Below are 22608 nucleotides of genomic sequence, written 5' to 3'. Positions count from 1 at the left end.
AGTCTCATTTAATATTTTCCAAATCCTCTTTATTAATAGAGGTAAGTACATATTTTTACACTTATTTTTAGTGATAAAAGTATAATTTTATTATATTTAAAAGGATAAAAGTGTCATTAGAATTTGCATTTCATTTTATTTTTGAAGCATTTGTCTCTCTATTAATAGAGATGATCCTAACAAAGAAAATTTATACACATTTTAAGTTTCTTACCCCTCATATTCTTTTTATTCACCTTTATCCATTTTAAAGGCATAATGTTAATTATAGTCGTTTGTCCCTTCAAGAATTATTATATGATATGTTGAGACCAAAAGTCTCAAGTTAAATTCTTATCATTAATTATATATTAGTGACTTAAAATTAAATATGATATTAATTTAATTGTAAGGTATGATTAAATTTGGATTATCGATTTTGTATCGTATAATAATTTCTCATTCTCGACATTCTACAATTAGGATGCTAACTAATATTTATGTGTTTACGATATAAACAAGTTTTGAGACTAGATAGATGAAGAGATTTATAATACCCAACTTAGAAAAGTTATTATACAAGGATTAATTTCAATCAATTTTTTATCACTGGTGATGTGTTAATAATTTAAAATTAAATATTAAATTAATTAAATTGTGGAGTATGGTGGAGACTTTGGACTATTATTAGTCTTGTAACTATAATAATTCATCCTACAAAATTGTTTGTTTACCATATAAACAAGTTTTGTGATGAGATAGAAGAATACAAAACTTAAAAAGTTATAATACAAAATTCTAGAATCTAGAAGCGCTAAAAGAATGGAGTGATCACATAATCACAAAATATATGAGTGCATATGGATTTAGTTTAGTGAGAATTGGTTTGATTAGTTCAGTTTGACTCTATCATGTTCATCCAAGAACCAAAAGTGAACCAACTGGTTATTAGTTGGATTGGGTCGAGTCTAATGTTAAGATGCACACAAAATTTTATAAAATAAAAAAATAGAAAAAAGAAAACTTGTTATTTAGTATTGATCGGATATGGTCGGAATTAGAAAATTGGGTGAGTTGCTTGCTTCTGGAAATTGGTCAGAATGAAGCTTGAATCCACTGGGGAGATACTTGAAGAAGTTCTCTAACGATCAAATCAATATGAGACTTAATAAGAATGATTAAGAGTAAATATGAGATATGAGAGTAATTAATGCAAGTAATAAACGAGAGAATGAGATATTAATGATACTTCTTGTATGAGAGTCTCTTGTTTATAATGTTTGGGGTGGCGACGTGATACGTGACAATTTGTTGGTTGTGGTGTAGCAGGTATGGTACAGGTACAATTAGGGATGACAAAAAACTCATACTTGTGGATACCCATGGGTAAAACCCGTACGGGCATGGGTACATGTCACAAACAGGTACCCATGGGTTTTACAAACGGATTTATAAAAATACTCGTAGTACATACGGGTGGGTATGGATATTATGGTACCCGTGTCCGCGGGTACCCGTTATTTATATTATTAATATATTATATTTAATTAAAATAAAAAGTACATTATTCTAACATTCATTACACTGTGTACATCTTCTCCTTTTACTTTGTTTACATTTTTTTACTTTGCTTACATATTTTATTGAATTTGGTGGTAAAACACTCACAATTATTATTACATGTGTAGAAACACACATGTTTTATAAATAAAATATATACTTTTTGTTAAAGAAATGTGAACAACAAATCACACAAATAGAAAACACTAATAAATTTAGCATTTTTGCCAAATATTCAATCAAAAGATACAAAAATAATTAAGTTTTATCTCATTTGAAATATAATAGAAGTAGAACATTAAAAATCATTTATAATATAGGAAACTCGCGGGTACCCGTTGTACCCACGTATACCCAGAAATACCTGTGAATACTCGCACGTGGGTACCCGTACGGGTACGGGCGGGTATGGGTAATGCTCTCCTATTTTGAAATGGGTAGCGGGTAGCTACTACTCGTGCCTGTTGTCATCCCTAGGTACAATAGGCGTACACTAGGCATATATTAGGCTGGTTCTAGCTACCCCGTAGGCCTGCTCCTATCGATCAATAGGCGTACACTAGGAGGAGCAGATAGAATTTGCAGGCGTCGTGGCAGAGTTTGGCAGGAGCATATTAATGGCAAGTCAAAAATACATTAATGACGAGTCAGATGTGCATTAATTGTGAGTAAAATGTATATTAATTGCGAGTCAAATGTGCATTAATGACACCTACAATAGAGTTGCTTCTTCCCTAAGTAGTTCCTGTCGATCTGGATTAGCTATTGGAGGAGATATTATGGGTGAGTATCCATCAGGTTTAACCCGGATGGAACACTAATGTTGTTGTTCCAATTCAACCCAATTAATGTTGTTACTCCAAAATCAAATCAATGAAATAATATCCTTCTAACTTCTAAGATTACTATAAGGAAAAAGGAGTATTAGTGGTGAAGCTGGCATTAAAAAATGGCTTAAATGTGATGAGAAGAGTTAGTGAAGCAATCACAATTATGGATGGGAAACAAAGATTACTTATCATTCACAGTGTAATACACAATCATTGATAATTGAGGAATTTGCGAGATGCACAAACGCAATATGGAAACTAAGGTGGAAAGTGTGACGAGAGACAAGAGATACATCTAAATAACTAATTAAAGAGTGAATACCTAGGCTTGCGTGGAATGACCAGTTACCATTATGAGCTTCTGGTGGTTGAAGAAAATCTGAAAATGGGTGCTAAGCCCAAACAACGTTGGCATACAAATATGTCATTACCTCTAATTAATCAAAAAATTATTTTATTATTAAATTTTTATTTAAATATATATTTTAATCAGTCAAAAAATAACACGTGAGATGAAACAGATTTTGGAATAACCTATATCATCTCCTTACAACCAAGATGGAAAATCAGATAATGAGACGATGTGAGTGGTATCTATTCGGGATGCATGGAATAAATGTACTATAACATGAATGAAAGTATTTAATTTGGATCCTCTTCTAAAGAATTTAATTTGCCTCTACTCTTCAGCAATAGTTGGAGCCATGATCCATATGAAAATGAGTTGGCCCTTTTTATTTATATATTACAGTAGGCAAATTTACTTACTTGGTATATCTTTGAATGAAAAATTATAGTTTTGGTGCACCTTTTAAATTAATTATTAAAATAGTGTATTTTTTGAAAAATCGACATCAATGGCGTTTTACACTAAACTCGGTAACCCAAATTATTGTTTTGTATTATAAAATATCACTGTTATTAGTATCTGTCTCCACGAAATGTTTCAGAAGCTAGAAACAAAACAGTGAAGCAGTATTGAAGCAGCGGATCCTGGTTGATTTGCTAGGAAGAAGAAAAAAATGTTTTTTCATGGCAAAAGTTTTGTGAGTGTGATTTCTACTACCGTCCCTTTTCACCAAAATGCTGTAATTGAAGACAGCCAGTTAGGTTGAGTTGAAGGGGCATTTAATAAGGGGGAAACTAATACTATGATGAGAATGAAGATTTGAAGACTAGTATTGAATAGGTTCCAGCAACCACTTAAGGGGTTTCACATGAAATATGAGTAAAGCTATATTATTTCACAACTATGGCAATAAACTATCCTACCGAAAGAAAAAGAATAGAGCAAGGAAAACAGAAGAATACATAGCAGCAACATGAGAAGGCAAATTTAAGTCACTTTAATGTACTGAATTTTTTTTTCATGACAACTAAACACTAATTTGGGTTGCCAACTAAACATTAGTTTTGCAAATGAGCCACCAAACTCCGCAATCTTAATTGCGAGTTACATTGAAAAAACATAAAATATGAAAATCTACAAGAAAAAAATGTTAAACTCTACTATACTATTGCCGAGTTTAACTTGTGGTGGAGAGAAAAATATGAAACTCGACAACTTGATTATCAAGTTTAGTAGCACTATTTTGATAATTAATTTAAAAGGTATATCAAAATTGTAATTTTTCAGTTAAGGTGCAGCAAGTAATTAAATTTGTCATCACAATAATGTATGAAAGAGCTCCAACAGCCGTAGGAGAAAGAGCTCCAACAGCTGTCAGACAAGTGCAGTTGTGGGAACGAATCGAAATCATAATTTAATTGTTCAAATAATAAAACTTCATAAAATAAAATACATGTTGGAAAATTCATAAATAGTTATTATCTTGGTCGAACAATTATAAATTGGAGTTCTTTGAATAATGCTACACATGGATCACCCGAGGGTAATATAGTTTTTTATCAACTTATTGCAGTACGCTACAATCCATTTTCTACATATTTACATTTTTAATTTTATTACCTCATATAGAAGCATATCCAAATTTATTTTCAAATCATGCCCATAAGAAATCATTCTCACTTCGGGTGGGTAAGATTAGGGTTGGCAATTGGAGGGTTTGGATGAATTTGGATATGGATCCTAATGGATGGATCCTAATGGATGGATCCATTACATCGTATTTTTAAATTATTCAATTCATCCATATTCAATGGATTCCAATCCATCCATTCTATCCATGTATCCATTTTAATGGATTAGATGGATGGATATACAACCCACTTTTTTTAATTTGAACAAAACATTTTTAATAAAGCAATTTGAAGAAGAAAAATTCTTTTAAAAATTATTATTTAATAAAGAATTTTTAAATATCGATTTTAAAAAATAATTTTCTTAACAAACACTTTTAAAAAGTGCTTTTTTGATAAGCACTTTTAAAAAGGTAAATTTATGAAGTTTTTTTATAAGCACTCTTATTGGCAAGAATCTCTGGTGCAACATAATTAGTAGGAGTGTAAAGTTTGGTTCGATTTTTGACGCAATTTAGTGACCGAACCGAACACAAAGATATGGTTCAGTTCTACTCGATTAACCACAAATTTTATTTAGGAACCGAACCGTTCATTTATGCTTCTGTTCGGTTCCGCAGTTTTTCAACTTATTTAAAGAAAATCTTTATGAAATAGTTGAACAAAACTTGCAAAGTATAGAATCAACTAAATGAATACTAAACGCATCAATAATAAAATATTTAATACTCTTTCTAGTAAAACAATAATAATTCAACATCTCAACGCACTACAAACTTGAAATTTTAGTCCACAAAATCTTCGACAATGTCAAACAAAATTTAAGAATGACAAATTTGGTACCAATTCTTTAGTCCAACATTCTATCTTCTCAATGGATAATAGAGATAATAAATATTTAGGTTTGTTTAGTAATTTTTTTTTTCTATTTGCCTCTTACTTATAGCCTATATGTATTAATAATCCTAAATTCTTAATCATATTTTATCTCCTAACTTTAAAGCTTAACCATCCAAATATAAAATAAAATAATTTTTAATATGTGGTTCGGTTCGATTCTAACGGTTCCAAAATTTATAAAATCGTGAACCGAACCGAACTTAAATGGTTCCAAATAAAAAAACTAAATCGAACCACAGACCGAACCGAACCGCATTTTATGGTTCGGTTCAGTTCGGTTTCATCAGTTTCACGGTTTAAACGGAATTGCTTACACCCTTAATAATTGGGACTTCCACAATTTGTATCCAACAATCCATCATCCTGAAATATTTCATTTTGATATTATATTATTATATTAGTCAATAACCAAAATGATATATTTATACTTTGCATTAAGAATTTGAGGTAAAGCACTAAGACCGAAATCGTTTATACTTTTTTATAAGCACTTTTTAAAATCACAATTGCAATTTTCAACTTTTATAATGTGTGTGGAATTATTCTTAGAAAGGTGAGAGAAATTTTTTATATTAATACTGAATTAATTGAAAAAAAAATTGTTTTTAATTTAATTTTTTTGGATGGATTGAGTATCCATCCAAATGGATATCCATTGGATATAATGGATGGATTTGAATCCATCCATTATCAATACTATCCATTGGATTATATCCATTTAAATCCATTAGTTCTAATGGATAGATTTGGATGGATTTAATTTGAATGAGTTTGGATGGATTTTGGATTATGGATAATTTTGCCACCCCTAGGTAAAATATATATTATGTACACTCGTACAAGATAGCATATGATACATCACGGCAGAACCAGGTAAATGAAATCAACCCATTGACATTTTATTCAGAAAAGAAGACAAGGGTTAAGCTGGGATTAGTATGTAGTACATCTGACTTAGGTAAAATATATATTATGTACACTCGTACAAGATAGCATATGATACATCACGGAAGAACCAAGTAAATGAAATCAACTTGACTGACATTTTATTCAGAAAAGAAGACAAGGGTTAAGCTGGGATTAGTATGTAGTACATCCTACTGATTACGGATTGATCTATAATAAGTTGGCTTACATACATTCTATTGATTATTGATTCATGTATGATAAGTTGACTGGATGTTTCTTTTAGTCAACTTCAACCATTATAACAAAAAATCCTCCTAGGGTTAGTTTAAGAGTTGGATTTTGAAGGGAAAGGAAGAGAAAAGTAAGGCTTGAGAGCCATAAAATATTTTGTGAGAAGACTACCAAGTTTTATCTTTCCCTTCTTTCTCCTCCAAAATCCAACTTTCAAGTCTTTCATTTCCCTTTTTTCCCTTCCAAAAGACACTTGTGGGCTGAGGGATGGAAAAAGCTTTAGAATCATGAAATATACTTATAAGATAACTTCGAGCTATGAAATAACTTGTAGGATAAGTTTTGGAGGGAAAGAAATGATAGGTTTTAGAGTAATCTCACAAATGTATTTCATGGCTCTCAAACCTTTCCATTATTTCCATTATCCTCCAAAAACTAAGTTGCAAACAAATCATTAGATTTTTGGAAGAAACAAATAACACTATTTTACCAGCCAAAACTTTAATCCAGTGACTAAAAACAATGTGGTCCTCATGCTTGCAATAAGGTTGGTTTTTTTGTAGAAAAAACCCTGAAGAAATAACTATTGGTGTATGTTATTAAAGGCAGAAAAAAAAAAGTTTGAATATCTATATAAAATGTAACATGATGTGAAAACATCACCAGGAAATGTCTGCTACTACTATTGAGCCATATTTAGTGGCCAATAGAATTTCCACATGACCATGTACTTGTTCCTCATTAATATATCTTCTTGCCAAAGTAATGCTACTTGGAAAAACAACAAAGACATACTCTTGCAGAAATTCCAAATTCCACAGATTATGGGCATTACCATTTATATAACTGTTATTCACAATGTTTAAACAAAACCTATAAGCACATTACTAGTCTTTGTCTTTGTTCCATGTTTGGAGCTTTTGTCCTACAGTATCAGTCGCAACGGTACTTCCGATTTCCACATTAATGAGAGGATCAGATTCATCTTCCCTTGCCTAGAAACATTTAGATACAACGAGGTCATAGAATGTTGTTATGTAAATAAGGTGCCAATGCAAAGATTCCAGATATGCAAAGTTCGCATGTGTTTAAATTAGCTATTACTAAAATGGGTTTCATGGATGATGGTGATAATAGAATCAATTTTATGTTTAGATATGTTTGCTGGAAAACAATTTTAAGATAGCCACTTTGTTTGGATTGTGTAAAAAAATCACTGTTATACATTGTATAGTTAGTTTGGCAAGGATGAAAAAAATGGACGGCCCAGTGCACGACGCTCCCACTCAGTGGGATCTGGGGAGTGGTAGATATATGCAGCCTTACCACAAGTGGAGAGGCTGTTTCTAGGATTTGAAACCTTAACCTCATGGTCACTAAGCAACAACCTTACCGTTAACAAAGATGAATTGGGAAAAATATTATTGGTTTCAACATAATCTAACAACTTTTTAAATAAGCTTCAAACTTCTCGCATCTCTATAAAAATCATTTTTTTGGAATTTAATTAGGTTTTTTGAACATGCTACATTATACCTACACAATTTTTTTTTAAAAGCTGTTTATGTGCATCAAACATGCTCTTAGTTGGATAAAAACAAACCTGAGATTCTTGTGCTGCAGCTTCAACAGCCTTTTGCTGATTCTCAAGATTGCAATAGTAAGAATATAGAATCATCCCGATCATGGCTATCAAAATACCGAGTATGTTTCTCCAGCTGAATGGATCTTGAAGTAAACTATAACCGAATGCCAATACAAGGCATGTCTTCAGGTGTCCAAGAACCTGATAGGTGACTGGCGATGTCTTTCCAATAACAAGAAACGTACTGAAGTTGACAGAGATGGAGATAAGGCAAGAAAGAATAATGAAAAACTGCAATGCACGAAACAATTGCGAACACATTAAAACCAAAAAGAGTTAGAGTGAAAAAAAGCTGAAGAAGAATTTTCACACTCACCGTGACTTGCGTTGTATACTTGAATGCAAATACATTTTGGTTGGTCAAAAACTTATCCAGAAATGGACCACAGATTAACAGGGTTCCTGATTGGTATGGACATGATTGATACAGAAGCTGGGTGGATGAAACCTTAAACTTCTTCTGAATAGTATTTGTCATCTGAAAGTAGCTAATTAAGGACAATAAACCCAAAGCAAAAGAAGTCGATCACCCAGGAAGGAAAAAATCAGACAACCATCATTCTAAAGTTTTCATTTGCAATAAAAATATATATTTCTTCAAATTATCTTCAAATGGCATAAAGGAGAATCTCACTCGCTTAAAGACGCTTCCAGGCTAAAATGTATGTTAAGCATGTAAAGACTCGCAGATTTTACTTCAGAGAACCTAAAAAGTAGAAAATAAGCAACAACGTAGTTCCTCAACTAGCCCATGTACCCCAGAGCAGAAGGTTATTGTCCATGTGCCAAAAGGAAAACATTATATAACATTTCTTCCCAATAGTTAGCACTTACCAGCCATATCATCTTCACGAAACATTTTGTGGTTTAGAAATATTTCATATAATCTATGTCAGTGGAACAGGTTCAAAGTTTGTAGTCCCGGGATATATTGTACTATTCAATTTATCACAAAGCTATCTCACATTCATGCTAAAAAATTATAGTTGCAAATAGAAATGGAAATAGTTTTAAGGATACAATCTGAGCAACACATGTTGTAATCACTGCTAGCAAAGATAAGAGCGACCCCAGAGCATTGAGCTGCAAATCAGTGATAGTTGCTATCCCAACACCAAGAAGGAGGATACCTAGGGCAAATTGAATCCTTTTACTGCAATGACAATGAAAAGAGAACACTAACATAGTTTAAATTTTATGGTATCGGCAGCTACACTCAGACAGTAAAAGAAAGCACAACTATTAGATATACTGATAGTTCATATCAAAGCAATGAGCCAGAGAGAGAGAGACAGGAAAAATCATAAATAAGAAGCGGAAAGCACATACATGTATGAAAATGAAACAAATCTTTCATTGACCTTTAAAAAAATTTGCGATAGGATATTTGAAGTATATATTGACATCCAGTCATAAAAATCATAGTATTGATAGGAAGCTAAATGGAACCTGAATCTCTTCTCGAGAAAAAGGGTCTCCAACATTACAGTACAAGGAATGATCGCCAGCTTAGTCATCTGAATATATATAATATTGACATTCAGAGTCAGCAATAATGGAATTAACTCGTGAGAAAGACAGATCCATATCAAACAACCATACCTGATAGAATCCAACAGAATTAAACCCCAGGCACAAATTTAAAAGTCCAATTGAGATTCCGTTTAAAATCCCGAATCCCATAACAGCTTTCTGCTCAAAAGGTTTGTGCTCAAAGAATCTCATTTTGAGTGCCACATGAAGGGAACAAAATGTGACAAGCAGATGCCAGCTTGTCAAAGTTGTAGCTGCATGAGTACAAAAGAAAATGTTTAACAAACTTGTAAATCTCACTAAAGCACGCTTGAATGTAAACAGAAAGCTCCTCCAATTTGAAAATACCAAGGAAATAACCCAAAACATCAGCAAACACCACACTTCTGAGATGGTGAATTTACCTAACTACCCTCCTCACGAATAGGACTAAAAATTAGAAAATAAATTTGTGAATAATGCTATGAGCTGTCTACTGATTTATCTTATGTTTAACCTTCAGCCACTTACAATAACTGAACTGGCTGAGGTAACCTATATAGCATTCACAATTTCACATTATTCATTGGCTGTATTGATCTAGGGAAGGAGGCGAAAAATCCTTAACTAAGTAGTGAATAAGACATTGATTTATACTTCCGCAGAACCAATAATTAACTTAGAAAAAAGGATATACTGACAGACTGAAGAGCATTCTGATGAACAGTGACTATGAAAACAAAAATCCAAACACAAAAGCAAACGATAAATCATAAAACATGGCAAATCTAATATCCAATTAAAGTTTTGATAGAAAAATCCAACCACCAATTAATACTTCTACTTGGACCAGGGGCAAGCTGTCGATAATGATTGTTCATCAAGAACGAAGACAAAACACATTTCATGTAGAAAATGATACTCCTAAATGCTCATGTTATTTTTGTACCAAGCAAGTATAAAGTGATATTGATTCAAAAACTTCCAAGTTCAAACAAAACTGAATAGTGCACTTAATCAGATTTGGCATAGCAGAAAGGACAATGGAGCAACTTCCAAGTTCAAACAAAAGATGCAAAAGGGAAAAGAAGGAGGGGGTTTCAAAATATTCAATTCTAAAAGCAATGATGAATCACACAACACAAGGTAAGCTCTATAAACCCTAATAGAACAATTATGTTATTAAATTTAAGTACACAAGTACAAAACAAAATAAATGAAACAGACAAAATACAAAAAAGTAGAAAAGAAAAAGGACATAACTTTTGCAAAAATAGATAGAGGAACAAATTTGTTTGAAAGCATACCAAAAATAAAATGCAGTGAACTCATCAGTGCCTTATTACAAATCACAATGGACACAGATGAAACCACAGATAGAGTCAACGCTCCAATAGTTCCAAGTTGAAAACTTTCTCCCTCACCCATCTTTGATCCAACACCTGAAAAATGAAAAACCCAACAGCAAAAGACCCAATTTCGAACAAGTCAGAAAATGAATGAAAAAACAGAGAAATTACAATAACAATACACTGAAAAGTATGATAAGAGAAGAATAAGCCAAACCCAGAAATAAAAAATGAAACTTTACCCAAAAGACAGAGAAGAGGGATAAAACTGATGAGTGAGAGTGAAAGTTGAGTAAATGGGGTTTATGAATTAGAAGAAAAGAAAGGATATTTAGATCGAGAAGGTAGAAAAGGAGTGAGAAATTGAAATGGAACCTAACAATGATTGGGTTAAAGAGAAGAAAGGCATGAATTGTGATAAAAAGAAGCACCGTCGTGTTGTGATACATATGCCATGAACAACCAGTAAAGGAAACATTCGAATTATGGTAGCATGGTAATAAATTATGGTCGCCCATCAACCCCACCCAATTTAAGTTATTTGGATATTGTTTTGAGAGGGAGGATAACTTACCATCTTACTTATATATTATACGAAAAATGATTTATATAATTTGAATTGCTATTTTAAATTAACTAATATATTTGATCTATCACATTTTCACAAAATAAATAAGATATAAAGTAATTTTTTTAACTTATTTCTAGAATATGTGGATCTCTTCCCCAATTTTAATGGTTTTTTCATTAAATTCATATTCCTTCGGTTATATTCCTTAAATTATATTATGTCTATTTCAAAAAATTGATGTTTATTGTATAACAAATTAATAAATGTTATAAAAGTTGAATATAATATTACAAATTGAATTAAAAAGGAATGAAGTAATATATGGTAAAAAAGAAAAGCAATAAATAATGGATAATTAGAAAATAGAATATAAATATGTATTAGATTTCTAAAATATCAAAAACTTTGGAATAAGATGAACAATTTAAAACATTAAAAGATACCAAAAAAAAATTATAATAAATACATTATAATAAAGTGGTGAATATAAAATGTTATTATTAAAATAATCAAAAGTAACCTAAGATAGGTTGAATTGTGCTTTCCAGTTCAAAATAAACTTTAAGACATTTTTTAAAAATATATCACAAAATAGTTGAGACAATTTACTTGTCTGCTTTTTCACAATAATTTTTAGGCAAATATTTCCTCAAAAAGAGAGACTTAAATAAGGTTTGAGAAAAGAATTTGTTGTTAACACATAATCAAAACTCCTTAAATTAAAAAACAATTATAAAAAGTTAAAAAGAAGTTTAGAGATAGATAATTGAAACATATTTTAATGCTTATTCACTCAAAACCGTAGGTTACTTCAATTTCTTGGCAACACTAATATTTCATTATATTTAACATTGATTAAATAAAAAATATTATTTGCACATCAACTCGCATTTCCATGCTCGAATTGGTTTGTATTAAAAGAAATATTATAACTTTGTAAATCTTCCAAACACGCTTTAAAGAGTGAAATAAATATAGAAAACAAAGAGTATAAATTTAATAGCAAATGGTTAAACACAAATTTTCAATATAATTTGGTGCTATTAAATATAATATAAACAAAACAGTTGAAATAAATTATATTCAAATTTTGTGTATGCATATTATTGGATATTCTTTGATGCTCTTTTGGTCTTGACTATTAATTATAGATGAGACAAATAATGTTATTGTTGTTAAATGTATTTTAGTTATTAGTAAAGGGTAGTCTTATTTTTTGTATTTTCCTAGCTTCCTATATGTATTAGCTTTTTGGCCTTATCTCTTTCATTAATTCCATATTGCATTTCTCTCCCTTCTCTCTTTTTCTTCTCCTCTCCCTTCTCTCTTCCTATACAGCTGATCTAACAATTATTACCATACCTGTTTAAGTTGTACCAAAGTTTTTCTTGAAATAAATATTCATTAAGACTTTGATTCCTCTTTAACTTGATTTTTTCTTGTGATATCGTCATGTCATTAATGTTTCATTCATTTAATATTTGATAGTTGTTGAAGCTTTCTTATTAGAGAATATGATAATCTCAAACAACGATGATCAATATGTTTATTTTGTAATTTGTATGGATCAATTCCATTTGTAGTAATAAAGTACATTTTTTCTTTTGCAAAATTTAGGTGGACCGAATGAGTTTTTCCACTTCATAATTGTTTCTGTTTCTTTTATTCAAATTGTGTCTTTAGAGATCTTTTTATTCCTTGTTAATTAAATTTAGTTGACCCTTCATTCTTTTTTATTGATGACATTAATTATTCACAATAAAAGCATATTTTCAAAATAAGCTTCCTGAACATAGATATTAATTGAGCTTCGGAAATATCTTAACTTGAATTAACATGGGTCTTGAATAGAGATGAGTCTTGAACACATATGTGTTGTAGAATTAATATGTGTCTTATTAGTTCAAATGTGTTGTAAAATTTGTCTAATTTACTACATACTTAAAGAAGAAGATTAGAATGTTCACATAGTGTAATATAATCTTATTTAATCTATTTAGAATAATCAACAAATAAAATGTGTGTGAGATAATAAAATCTTAATAGTTATTTATAATATTTAATTCAATTATTGTAATGGTACTCGAAATCGGACTTAAGTGGTGTGAACCATGTAGCATGTAACTATTATAATTATATAAAATGCATGCCTAAAGAACAAATTATATAATTGTTTCTGAAAAATATGAAGCTTAAGGAGAACTTATTAGAATTTCATAATTTATAATTAGACATCATATATTTAATATAATTATATCACGTTGTTGAGAGGTTTATAAAACATGTGATCTAATTTTGACAGATCATACGACTTCTAATTTTGATAGCTAATATGAGTTTAATGAATAGATACACAAATGGTTGACCCATATGAGATAATGTGAACTTACATGTTAACACATTATGAATAATTATGATTTCCGACCGACCAAATCACAAACAATTGTTCCTTCTCCCATAAGAGAGAAAACGAAAGGTCCTTTGCATAATTTAGGATTTGGTTGAGGAAGATCATTACACAAAAAATCTAAAAACATGAATTTATGTATGCATTTGTATTTTTGTTTTATTATACGTGACAATTATGATATTCAAGATCTCAATTGTTTTATTATCATTGTGCTATAGCTAAGTGCTACCTTTGGTTTAGAAGTGAAAGGAGTGAAGATAAAAAGAAAGGTTTTGGATAGAGAAAAAATTATAAGAAATAGAGTAAATTTGAAGAGATGTACAAAAGAATTAGGTCCCTAAAAACATTATTAAGATGTAAACAAAATAAAAGTATTCTAGCAAATATATATATAGTCGCTCTTCCACAACACTTTCTCCTCATTTTAGAAAAGAAAACTCTTTATCTGCATAGAGATTTCTGAAGCAAAACAAAGAGATGGCAGCAATGTTGACTACTACAGCAGGTAGGGTTATCTTATGTTGACAGATACCTGAGCCTATGCGTACCAATAATTTCTCATGGATAATATGCACAATCTGTGATTACACGTCAGCATTTTAAAAAGAAAGAATTTGATTTTCCTAGATATTTGTATACTAATTAATATGAAATGACGATTTGTCATAATCATATTTTTGGTTTATTCTACATAAACTGACAAACCTAAACAATAATTTCTAAAAAAATGCGTGGACTATTATAGTGTGTAATAATATTTACACATCTTTTAACAAAATGTTTTTTTTCCATTTTTTTTCTTGGCTATCCTACTCTTTTCAAAATATAAAAATATTTAAAGATTTCTATCTTTAATAGTTAGGAGATTTTGTAAGAGGATTGGTTAGAAAAACTTCCAAGAGGATTGATTAGGAAAATTTTCATGAGGATCGGTTTCATTATATTGATTCCGGGTAATAGCTAGTCTTAGACCATCTTAATTGAATATTTGAAAAGAGATTTTAATGCTTAAATTAGTATAAGTTTATGCTTCAGACAGATAAGTAAAGTGAGAATACTTACTATTCTCTAATCGGTGGCTTCATGTATATATATTCAGATGTAGTGAATCACACTCCAAGGAGTGGTATCCTCATTGCAAATGATACGATGACACCTTGGGACCAAATAATGTTATTTACACAACTAATTTTCATTTTCATAGTTTATATTCTTATATAAAAAAATCTCACCCACTCTTGTATTTATTATTTTATGTACGAGTTTGTTCAGTATCTTATAGATAATTGTATTATATAATCATAATTGATATAAATTAACCTGAGAGATCGCCCTAGACTGGATAAACAAAGAATGAGATCATTCAAGGTATTAAAAATGTGACCAACAAAAAAAAATATGACATGCTTTTATGATTTCCATGAGCTTTTTTTGAAACGTTAGTATAAATATTTTTAGATTATTTTTTACAAAATAATGAGTACTCACTTTCCCATCATGATTTTGTTTTAAATTCTCATTTTTGTTTAAATTTTCATACATAAATTTCATTTATTTTCTTATGATAAAATAAGTGCCATTATTTTTTTACATAAATGACTAATAAAATGTCAAGGTCCACCCTACTAACAATATGACGTATTTGGATTACATTTGTCATAAGAAGAATGTGAACTTATAGTCCTCAAGTGGCATTCTTCGATATAACAGGTATTGATTTGACCATATGGTATTACTTTCATCCTTCAATTAACTATATCACTTTTTGAGTATGATCGATAATTGTATAGACCAAATCTTATGCGTGGATTATTAGATTAGTTCTTAGCGGCATGCTAGTATTAACCGGTCTTGTCATTCTGATGAAACAATATTTATCCTAATACTCATTTGTCCAAGGGTAGGTGGAGTTTGGTGGGTTCTTGCCATTTATGACAATCACTTGTCTGTTTATTCAAGAGTGGTGATTGATTTTCAAGTTCTGATCAGAATCCCATTAGAAGAGGGAAAAGTGCGAAGAGGTAGGCATTTTTTTGGCTACTAAGAATTTGACACATAACCATGTCTCAGATGCAACTAAACAATTAGTATTCATTAAGATTTAAGAATATGTTCTCCCAATCAATTTCCAACATTCAGCGATCAATCATCAAATAGAATAACAAACTAATTAGCCAAAATTAATAGTGAGATGAAGATAGAAGTTTTGAAGCCAATGAATCTCTTAATCAAGTAGAATCATGCTGTCCTTGTACCTTTGGTACGTATTTAATTGTTAAACTTTTCTGATTTTAAGGAAAAGTAAGTTTTTTGTTTGCTTAATGAGAGGAGAGGTCCCATACACGTGGGTGGTCCATTTTAGCTATATTAATTCCCCACTAGCAACTGTCTACTCTTATCAGATTATTATTGGTGAACTACAAAAACATGGATGAAATAAGATTTTTCGAGTATTAGATAGATAAGTGATACAAAAAAAAATGATATTTTTATTATTTTATTTATAAAGAAATAATACTTTTTATATTGATAGTAAAAGGATAAACAAGAATCATCTCTCAAATATTGGAGAATGTCCTTGTTAGTTGAAACAATATTAGCAAAACCATATTCTCTCAATCTGCCCCAAATGGTTCAAAATTTCTGAATAAGGTTCTGTGGTCATTCAGGAACGTAACTCTATTATGTCCCTTGTAAGTTGTAACTATATGTATTGTATACACAATCACATCATGGATCTTTTTCTTTTAATTATTTCTTTTTAGTTTTTCTTTCAGTCATAGTTATCCAATAGCTAGGTATTTCAGTGAGGTTATCAACTTGAGGAGGATAGAGTTAGAGAGAGAGAAAATGATAGGTGATATGAAAGAAAAAGGAATAAAATTCTTGTCACTCCACGTTACACTGGTTCTATATGCTCTCCACCACAAGCATATTTAATTAAAAAAAAGTAGAAAAAATAGGTTTTTGTGGAGCGAAAGCTCTCATTGCAAGCTTTCACTACAATCGATCAAATAAATGATAGAGAAAAAATAGAATAGTAATGTTCAACCAATTATGACCGGGGATCGTTAAAGAAATACCAAAATATTATTAGAGAAAAAATTATAAAATCTAACACACTCATGAATTTAATGGCTATAATGTGCTTCTAATTGATTGTAAGTCATAACAAATAATTTCAGTCCAATGTATAATATTGATATTCTCCTTCATACCAATATTAGATAATATGAGAATAATAACATATATTGCAAGTATCATAACAATCTTGATTGAAATAGATAAATATCCAGTTTCATGAAGAATTAACATAAATTACGAATATTCAATTTTGTATTATTCAATCTCTAACTCTCTTTATGAGCTCCTTCATAGGAGAGTTTGCTCCTCATTTAATTAGCATAAGTCTTTATGAATATCCTTTATGATGTTACCATGAATTTAACTTTGTAAACTTGTAGCACGACTTATCCTACAACCATTTAATAGAATATGTTGCATAGCTCGCCATTATCATAACACTTTTCGATTTTATGGAATATCTATATCAAAATTCACCAACAATTATCAATTCCATTGAACTTCTGCAACAAAGAGATATACTTACAATATAAGATTTTTTAATCATTTTGTACTTCCTCTAATCCTTCATATAGGACATATTCTTCAAAGTTTTCATAGTTTGTTTTACAAGTTATTTTATATTTTTATCTAACATTTATTGTTTTATTTTTCTCGGTTTCTTCATATTAAAAGTCTTGAATATATCTAATATTGGAGACAATTAATGATTTAAATGACAATAAGATTATAATAATAACTATGGTATATAAAACTTAGTTGGAAGACCAACCACATATCCTAAAAAAAAGGTTGATTACTTATATATAACCTTGGTTGCAGAAAAAAAAAGGTAGTTGGAAATTTCTGACCAGAATATCCAAAGAATTATCATATTCATTAATTTCCTAATCTCTGTTATTGGAAGAAACATGATAATAGAAAAAGATCATAGCTAAAATAAAATAAGGAGGATTTGGAGGATATTAAGGAAACCTATGATGCAACACCCGAATCATCCGCGGCACAAAACTTGGAACTACAATAATAAGTAAAACATTTTCAAACTATGATGGGGAAATGATTGAGACATGTTTGAATTCAAAGTTTCCAACTCCATCCAACTTTCTGATTTATTTGTCTTTCATCTTTAACAATAAAAAATCAACCCAACCGTAATATAGACAAGAATAAAAGCAACAAGGGCATGTATTCACATTGTGCATAAAAATCCAACTTTTGTGAAATTGATGTATGAATAAGAAAAGACCACATTATTACAAATAGGACTAACTACCCATGTACTTAAACTTTAACTTGTAGTGCTTTAACTGGTTCACTTTGTGGTGGGGGTTCTTGATGTTGAAGTGCCACCCCAATGACCCCAACATCGTGGGAACCATTAGGTACCCCCCTAGTTGTTCCCACAACCCTATAGTGACCCAAAAAATCACACACCCAATCCCATAGGTTCAACACAATATAAGTCCCAATTCCACCAATAAGACCATAAGCAATAGAATAAGTCAAAGGTGTTAATAAAAGTGTCACAAATGCTGGTATGGCTTGCCTCATATCTTCCCAATCAATCTCCACCACTGATCTCATCATCAACACCCCCACCAATATCAACGGCGGCCCAACCGCCCATGCGGGTATCGAGGCTAGTAACGGCGTGAAAAAGAAGGCTAATAAAAAATACATTGCTACGGTTAAAGCTGTTATTCCTGTCCGTCCACCTTCTCTTATCCCCGTTGATGACTCTATAAAAGCTGTCACCGGGGATGTCCCAAGTAATGACCCCACAACTATTGACGTGGCATCTGACATGAAGGCAAAATATTGGCCCTCGAAATCTCCTTTTTCGTCCGCGAAACCAGCAAATCTCGCCATTGAATACAACGTCCCCGTCGTGTCTAAAATATCAACGTACAAAAACGTAACCAAAGCTTCCCAAAAATGCCCAGTCCCGATTTTTTTGAAACTTAAAGCACCGGCAGTGCTTTTTATCGTGTGAACATCCACGACTTTTTTGAAATACTCGTGTGCTGAGTCACCGGCGTCGGTGTTCGGAAACACCGTCACTTTAGTGTTCCGGAACCACGAAACGGCTGTTACGAATACAATCCCGTAGATCATAGCACCCTTGACGTTTTTCACTAAGCAGTAAGCAATTATAATAAAGCCCACAAGCCCCAGCCAGAGCGTCGGGCTTTCCATTCTATCACGGACGCAGAAAATATCACCTGATACAGTTCCACCTGGAAGCAAATTGACGGTGCCGTTAACTGCCGTTATAACAGGAGCGAGCGAAGCCCGTGACGAGCTTGGGCAGCCCGCCAGTGTAAGTAAAGTAGATGAACTATACCCTACGAGCCCGATTCCTTGGTTATTCTGAAGCCCGATGAACGCCAGAAAAAGCCCAATTCCGGCAGAGGAGCTGACCCTCACGGGCTTCGGTATAAGCTTAGCGAGCTTGGCCCGAAACCCAACCGCGGAAATGAGCAAAAAGAATAACCCTTCGATAAAAACAGCAGCGAGAGCGCTCTGGTAGGAAACGTTGCCGGAACCGTGAAAGCCCACGACGGTGTAAGCGAAATAAGCGTTAGTGCCCATGCCCGGTGCCAGGCCCAAAGGGAGGTTAGCGAAGGCCCCCATGATGACACATCCGATGAGTGAAGACGCGACGGTGGCAACGATCAAGTCCTTGCGGGTTTTTTCGAGGCACGCGGCGTAGCCCGGGTTAACCGGATCAAATTTGCAAGATATGTCGGGTTGGGTAACATGAAGTGTTGGGCCCGTGCAATTTGCGATGGGTATTGATGCATCAGAACAGAGAGGGATACAGTCTGAGATAGAACAGGTGCCGCCGGAGTCGGTGAGGATGGAGGCGTTGACGGCGAGGATATAGGCCATGGTGAGGAAGGTGGCGGTGCCGGCGCGGAGCTCGGTGGTGAAGGTGGAGTTGCGTTGGTTGAGCTTGAAATATTTGCCTGCTCTGGTTTTGGCTACGTAGGAATTGAGACGAGAGAGGGGCTTGGTGTGAGAGATGTGTTGTGGAAGTGGCGGACTTGGAGCTTCCATTTCCATTGGATAGTTAGAATGGATTTTGTGTTGTTAATGTTTTGGTTATATATATCTATACTATATATATATATTATATATAAAATCCAAATATATTATAACTACCTATGACATAATTTTTATTTACTTATTTTCTCTTATAATTAATATAATATTTTTTCATACAATACAAATATAAATGAATGTTAAAGGAAGTTACATCCACTAAATATATTAAACTATCAATGCATTTTTTAATAATATCACAATTCATTTTTATATTTTTATCTAAAATGATATAATTATCTAAAATGAAATATCTAAAAATTAAATATTCAATATTAAAAAGAAAAAATGCGGGTCGGCAGACACGGAGTGATTGCCGACACGCTAATACTATATATAAATGTAAAACATGGTGTAATTTCCACTTCCTATTTTGTCCTTCACATTATCTGATTTTTACAAAAAAACTATATAATCCTATTTAACAACCACCAACACATTAATTAACTACTTTAAACTTCCAAACATATATAATGATTATTAGACACACAAAATGAGAAATTTGCATAAGTTTTATGTATATCATATTAACTACTACATGTTATCTTCTAAATTTTCATTCTCTATTGAGTTTAAATATTGCATCCTATATCAAAAAATAATAATAATATGTGTGACCGGCACGGAGTGCCGGTCGACACGCTAGTACATATAAAACCAAAACTTAAAATAACTTATTTCATGGTGTAATTTTCACTTCCTGTTCTGTCTTTAATATTATTTAGTTTTTACAAAAAAAACCATATGATCCTTAGCAACCACTACCAACACATTAATTAACCACATATCTCATTTAAATTAAACATTATCACAAACACGCAAAAAATATAATATAAAATACACCAAATAAATATATATATAGGATGTGGATAGATATGTTCAAGGTAGAAATGATAATTAAAATCAAACATGCAGGTAATTGTTCGAACCAAATCTAAACTTAATTGAGAAAATTAGATATAGCTAGGTTTGGATTTTACCTGAGTTTAAAGTTTCAGTTTAATATAGGTAAGATCCTACATTGAATCAACAGGAAACTAATGAAAAATTATACATTTATTTATATATATATTATAAATAGATATTGGAAACCAGAATTTAAAAGGAAAATCCCCAAACCTAACCGTGAAACCTCATGTTGTTGTATATCACCTTTATCATGCCACTTCTAATATAAATTAGTTGAATAGATGGGTTGAATAAGTAATAAATTATTCCAAAGTACAAACTTAGTACTTTTTTAGTAGTAATAAATTATAAAGAGTTGTTTATGGGTATAAGTGTTTTAACATGATGAAGGTGACCGATGCATTTCAGATTTGTGTATGGGTTTTATGTCGTGTTCAGTTTACATGAAAACTAATAGGTTTAAGGATAATATTATAATTTTTAATCTTGCTAAATTCATCAGGTTCAAATTTTGGTTCTGAATTTTGGGTTTGGGTAAGTAATTCCGACCCGTCCGTTTGTCATTCCTAATTGAAGGTTTGGGATGAAGGTATTATCATATCTTCATTAAAATTGTGGTATATAGATCATATGTTTTAAATTTTCCAAAATATCAAGGTTTTGAAATTTCGGCTACCATCGATATTCTTGTTTGGGATTATTGAGAAGGTAAGGGTGAGTTCTTGATTTTTATTCACTCAGAATCTCTACAGTAATAATGGAGAGGAGTATTGTTGTTCCTTTTTGTTGTAGGGGTAAAAATGTCTTATTATTATAAATAAAAGTATTCAAGTTTCAATACATATAATTTTTTTTGTTTTTTATAGCATTTATGCACTCATTCATTTTTTTTTGGTTATGAGGACTCATTCATTTTTATTGTGTTGTGTGAAAGGAAGAACAAGAGAAATAGAGGATTGACAAATTTTGACTTGTGGTGCTTTTGTTTTTGTAAGGGGCAGATTTCGAGGAGAAATCTTCCTTTTAATATAATAAACAATATTAGTAAGGGAATCTATATTCTGATTATTTCCTTTTTGTTTCTTCTAACATTTATTTTCATAATATTCTGAATATTATGACAATTTTAGGGGTATAAAAGTTTTAAATATAAGACCTGAACTGCTCTTGAATGATTTGGATCGGTTCCACGGTTTTTCCTATTTTTTATAAAAAATATTACATTCAAAATGTATTATAAAAGACATTGTTTGTCTATAAAAGAAAAAAACACTACTATTATTATAAAAAAACATGAATCATATAAAGATGAGTAAAAAATTGAAACTTTTGTTAGTAACATACTAACATATATAACAATTATGAAATTTATGAGAAAAAGCGAATAATTACGTATATAATATACAATCCATAATTAGTAACATATATAACAATTTAGTAACATACATATATATCAATTAGTAAAACATATAACAGTACATGTATAACAGTTTATATTATATGTTAGTTTCAAACTAAATACCATAAAAGTTGTAAGATGTGTTCTAAATCATCAAGACACTAAGAAATAATTTAGTAAGTAATAAGATATATAATACTAACATAATAACAATTTAGTAACATATATAACA

At 31.2% G+C, this 22608-nt stretch overlaps 2 protein-coding genes across 2 annotated transcripts; both read right to left on the bottom strand.

Moving 5' to 3' along the window:
- LOC109343438 (uncharacterized membrane protein At1g06890-like) lies at nt 7004-11428 on the bottom strand. The gene is made up of 8 exons (XM_019581712.1): nt 11138-11428; nt 10854-10988; nt 9637-9821; nt 9484-9551; nt 9055-9187; nt 8351-8512; nt 7993-8265; nt 7004-7384 (listed from the first exon to the last, which is right to left on the bottom strand). Exons 2-8 carry the CDS (start codon nt 10972-10974, stop codon nt 7277-7279), a joined length of 1050 nt encoding a protein of 349 aa, XP_019437257.1. The 5' UTR covers nt 10975-10988; nt 11138-11428; the 3' UTR covers nt 7004-7276.
- LOC109343437 (adenine/guanine permease AZG1-like) lies at nt 18121-20091 on the bottom strand. Its single transcript, XM_019581710.1, has one exon. It carries the CDS (start codon nt 20027-20029, stop codon nt 18245-18247), a length of 1785 nt encoding a protein of 594 aa, XP_019437255.1. The 5' UTR covers nt 20030-20091; the 3' UTR covers nt 18121-18244.

This window comes from Lupinus angustifolius, chromosome LG03, assembly GCF_001865875.1.
Source record: "Lupinus angustifolius cultivar Tanjil chromosome LG03, LupAngTanjil_v1.0, whole genome shotgun sequence".
NCBI lineage: Eukaryota > Viridiplantae > Streptophyta > Magnoliopsida > Fabales > Fabaceae > Lupinus > Lupinus angustifolius.
Note: the sequence above shows the minus strand (reverse complement) of the source record. Positions and strands in the feature narration are given on the sequence as shown.

Coding starts and splice junctions, on each gene's coding strand:
- LOC109343438 (XM_019581712.1), bottom strand. CDS start 10,974: ATGGGTGAGGGAGAAAGTTTTCAACTTGGAACTATTGGAGCGTTGACT. Junction 9,188..9,483: donor TTTCTCGAGAAGAGATTCAG/GTTCCATTTAGC, acceptor TTGTCATTGCAG/TAAAAGGATTCAATTTGCCC. Junction 8,266..8,350: donor AGTATACAACGCAAGTCACG/GTGAGTGTGAAA, acceptor CGTGCATTGCAG/TTTTTCATTATTCTTTCTTG.
- LOC109343437 (XM_019581710.1), bottom strand. CDS start 20,029: ATGGAAATGGAAGCTCCAAGTCCGCCACTTCCACAACACATCTCTCAC.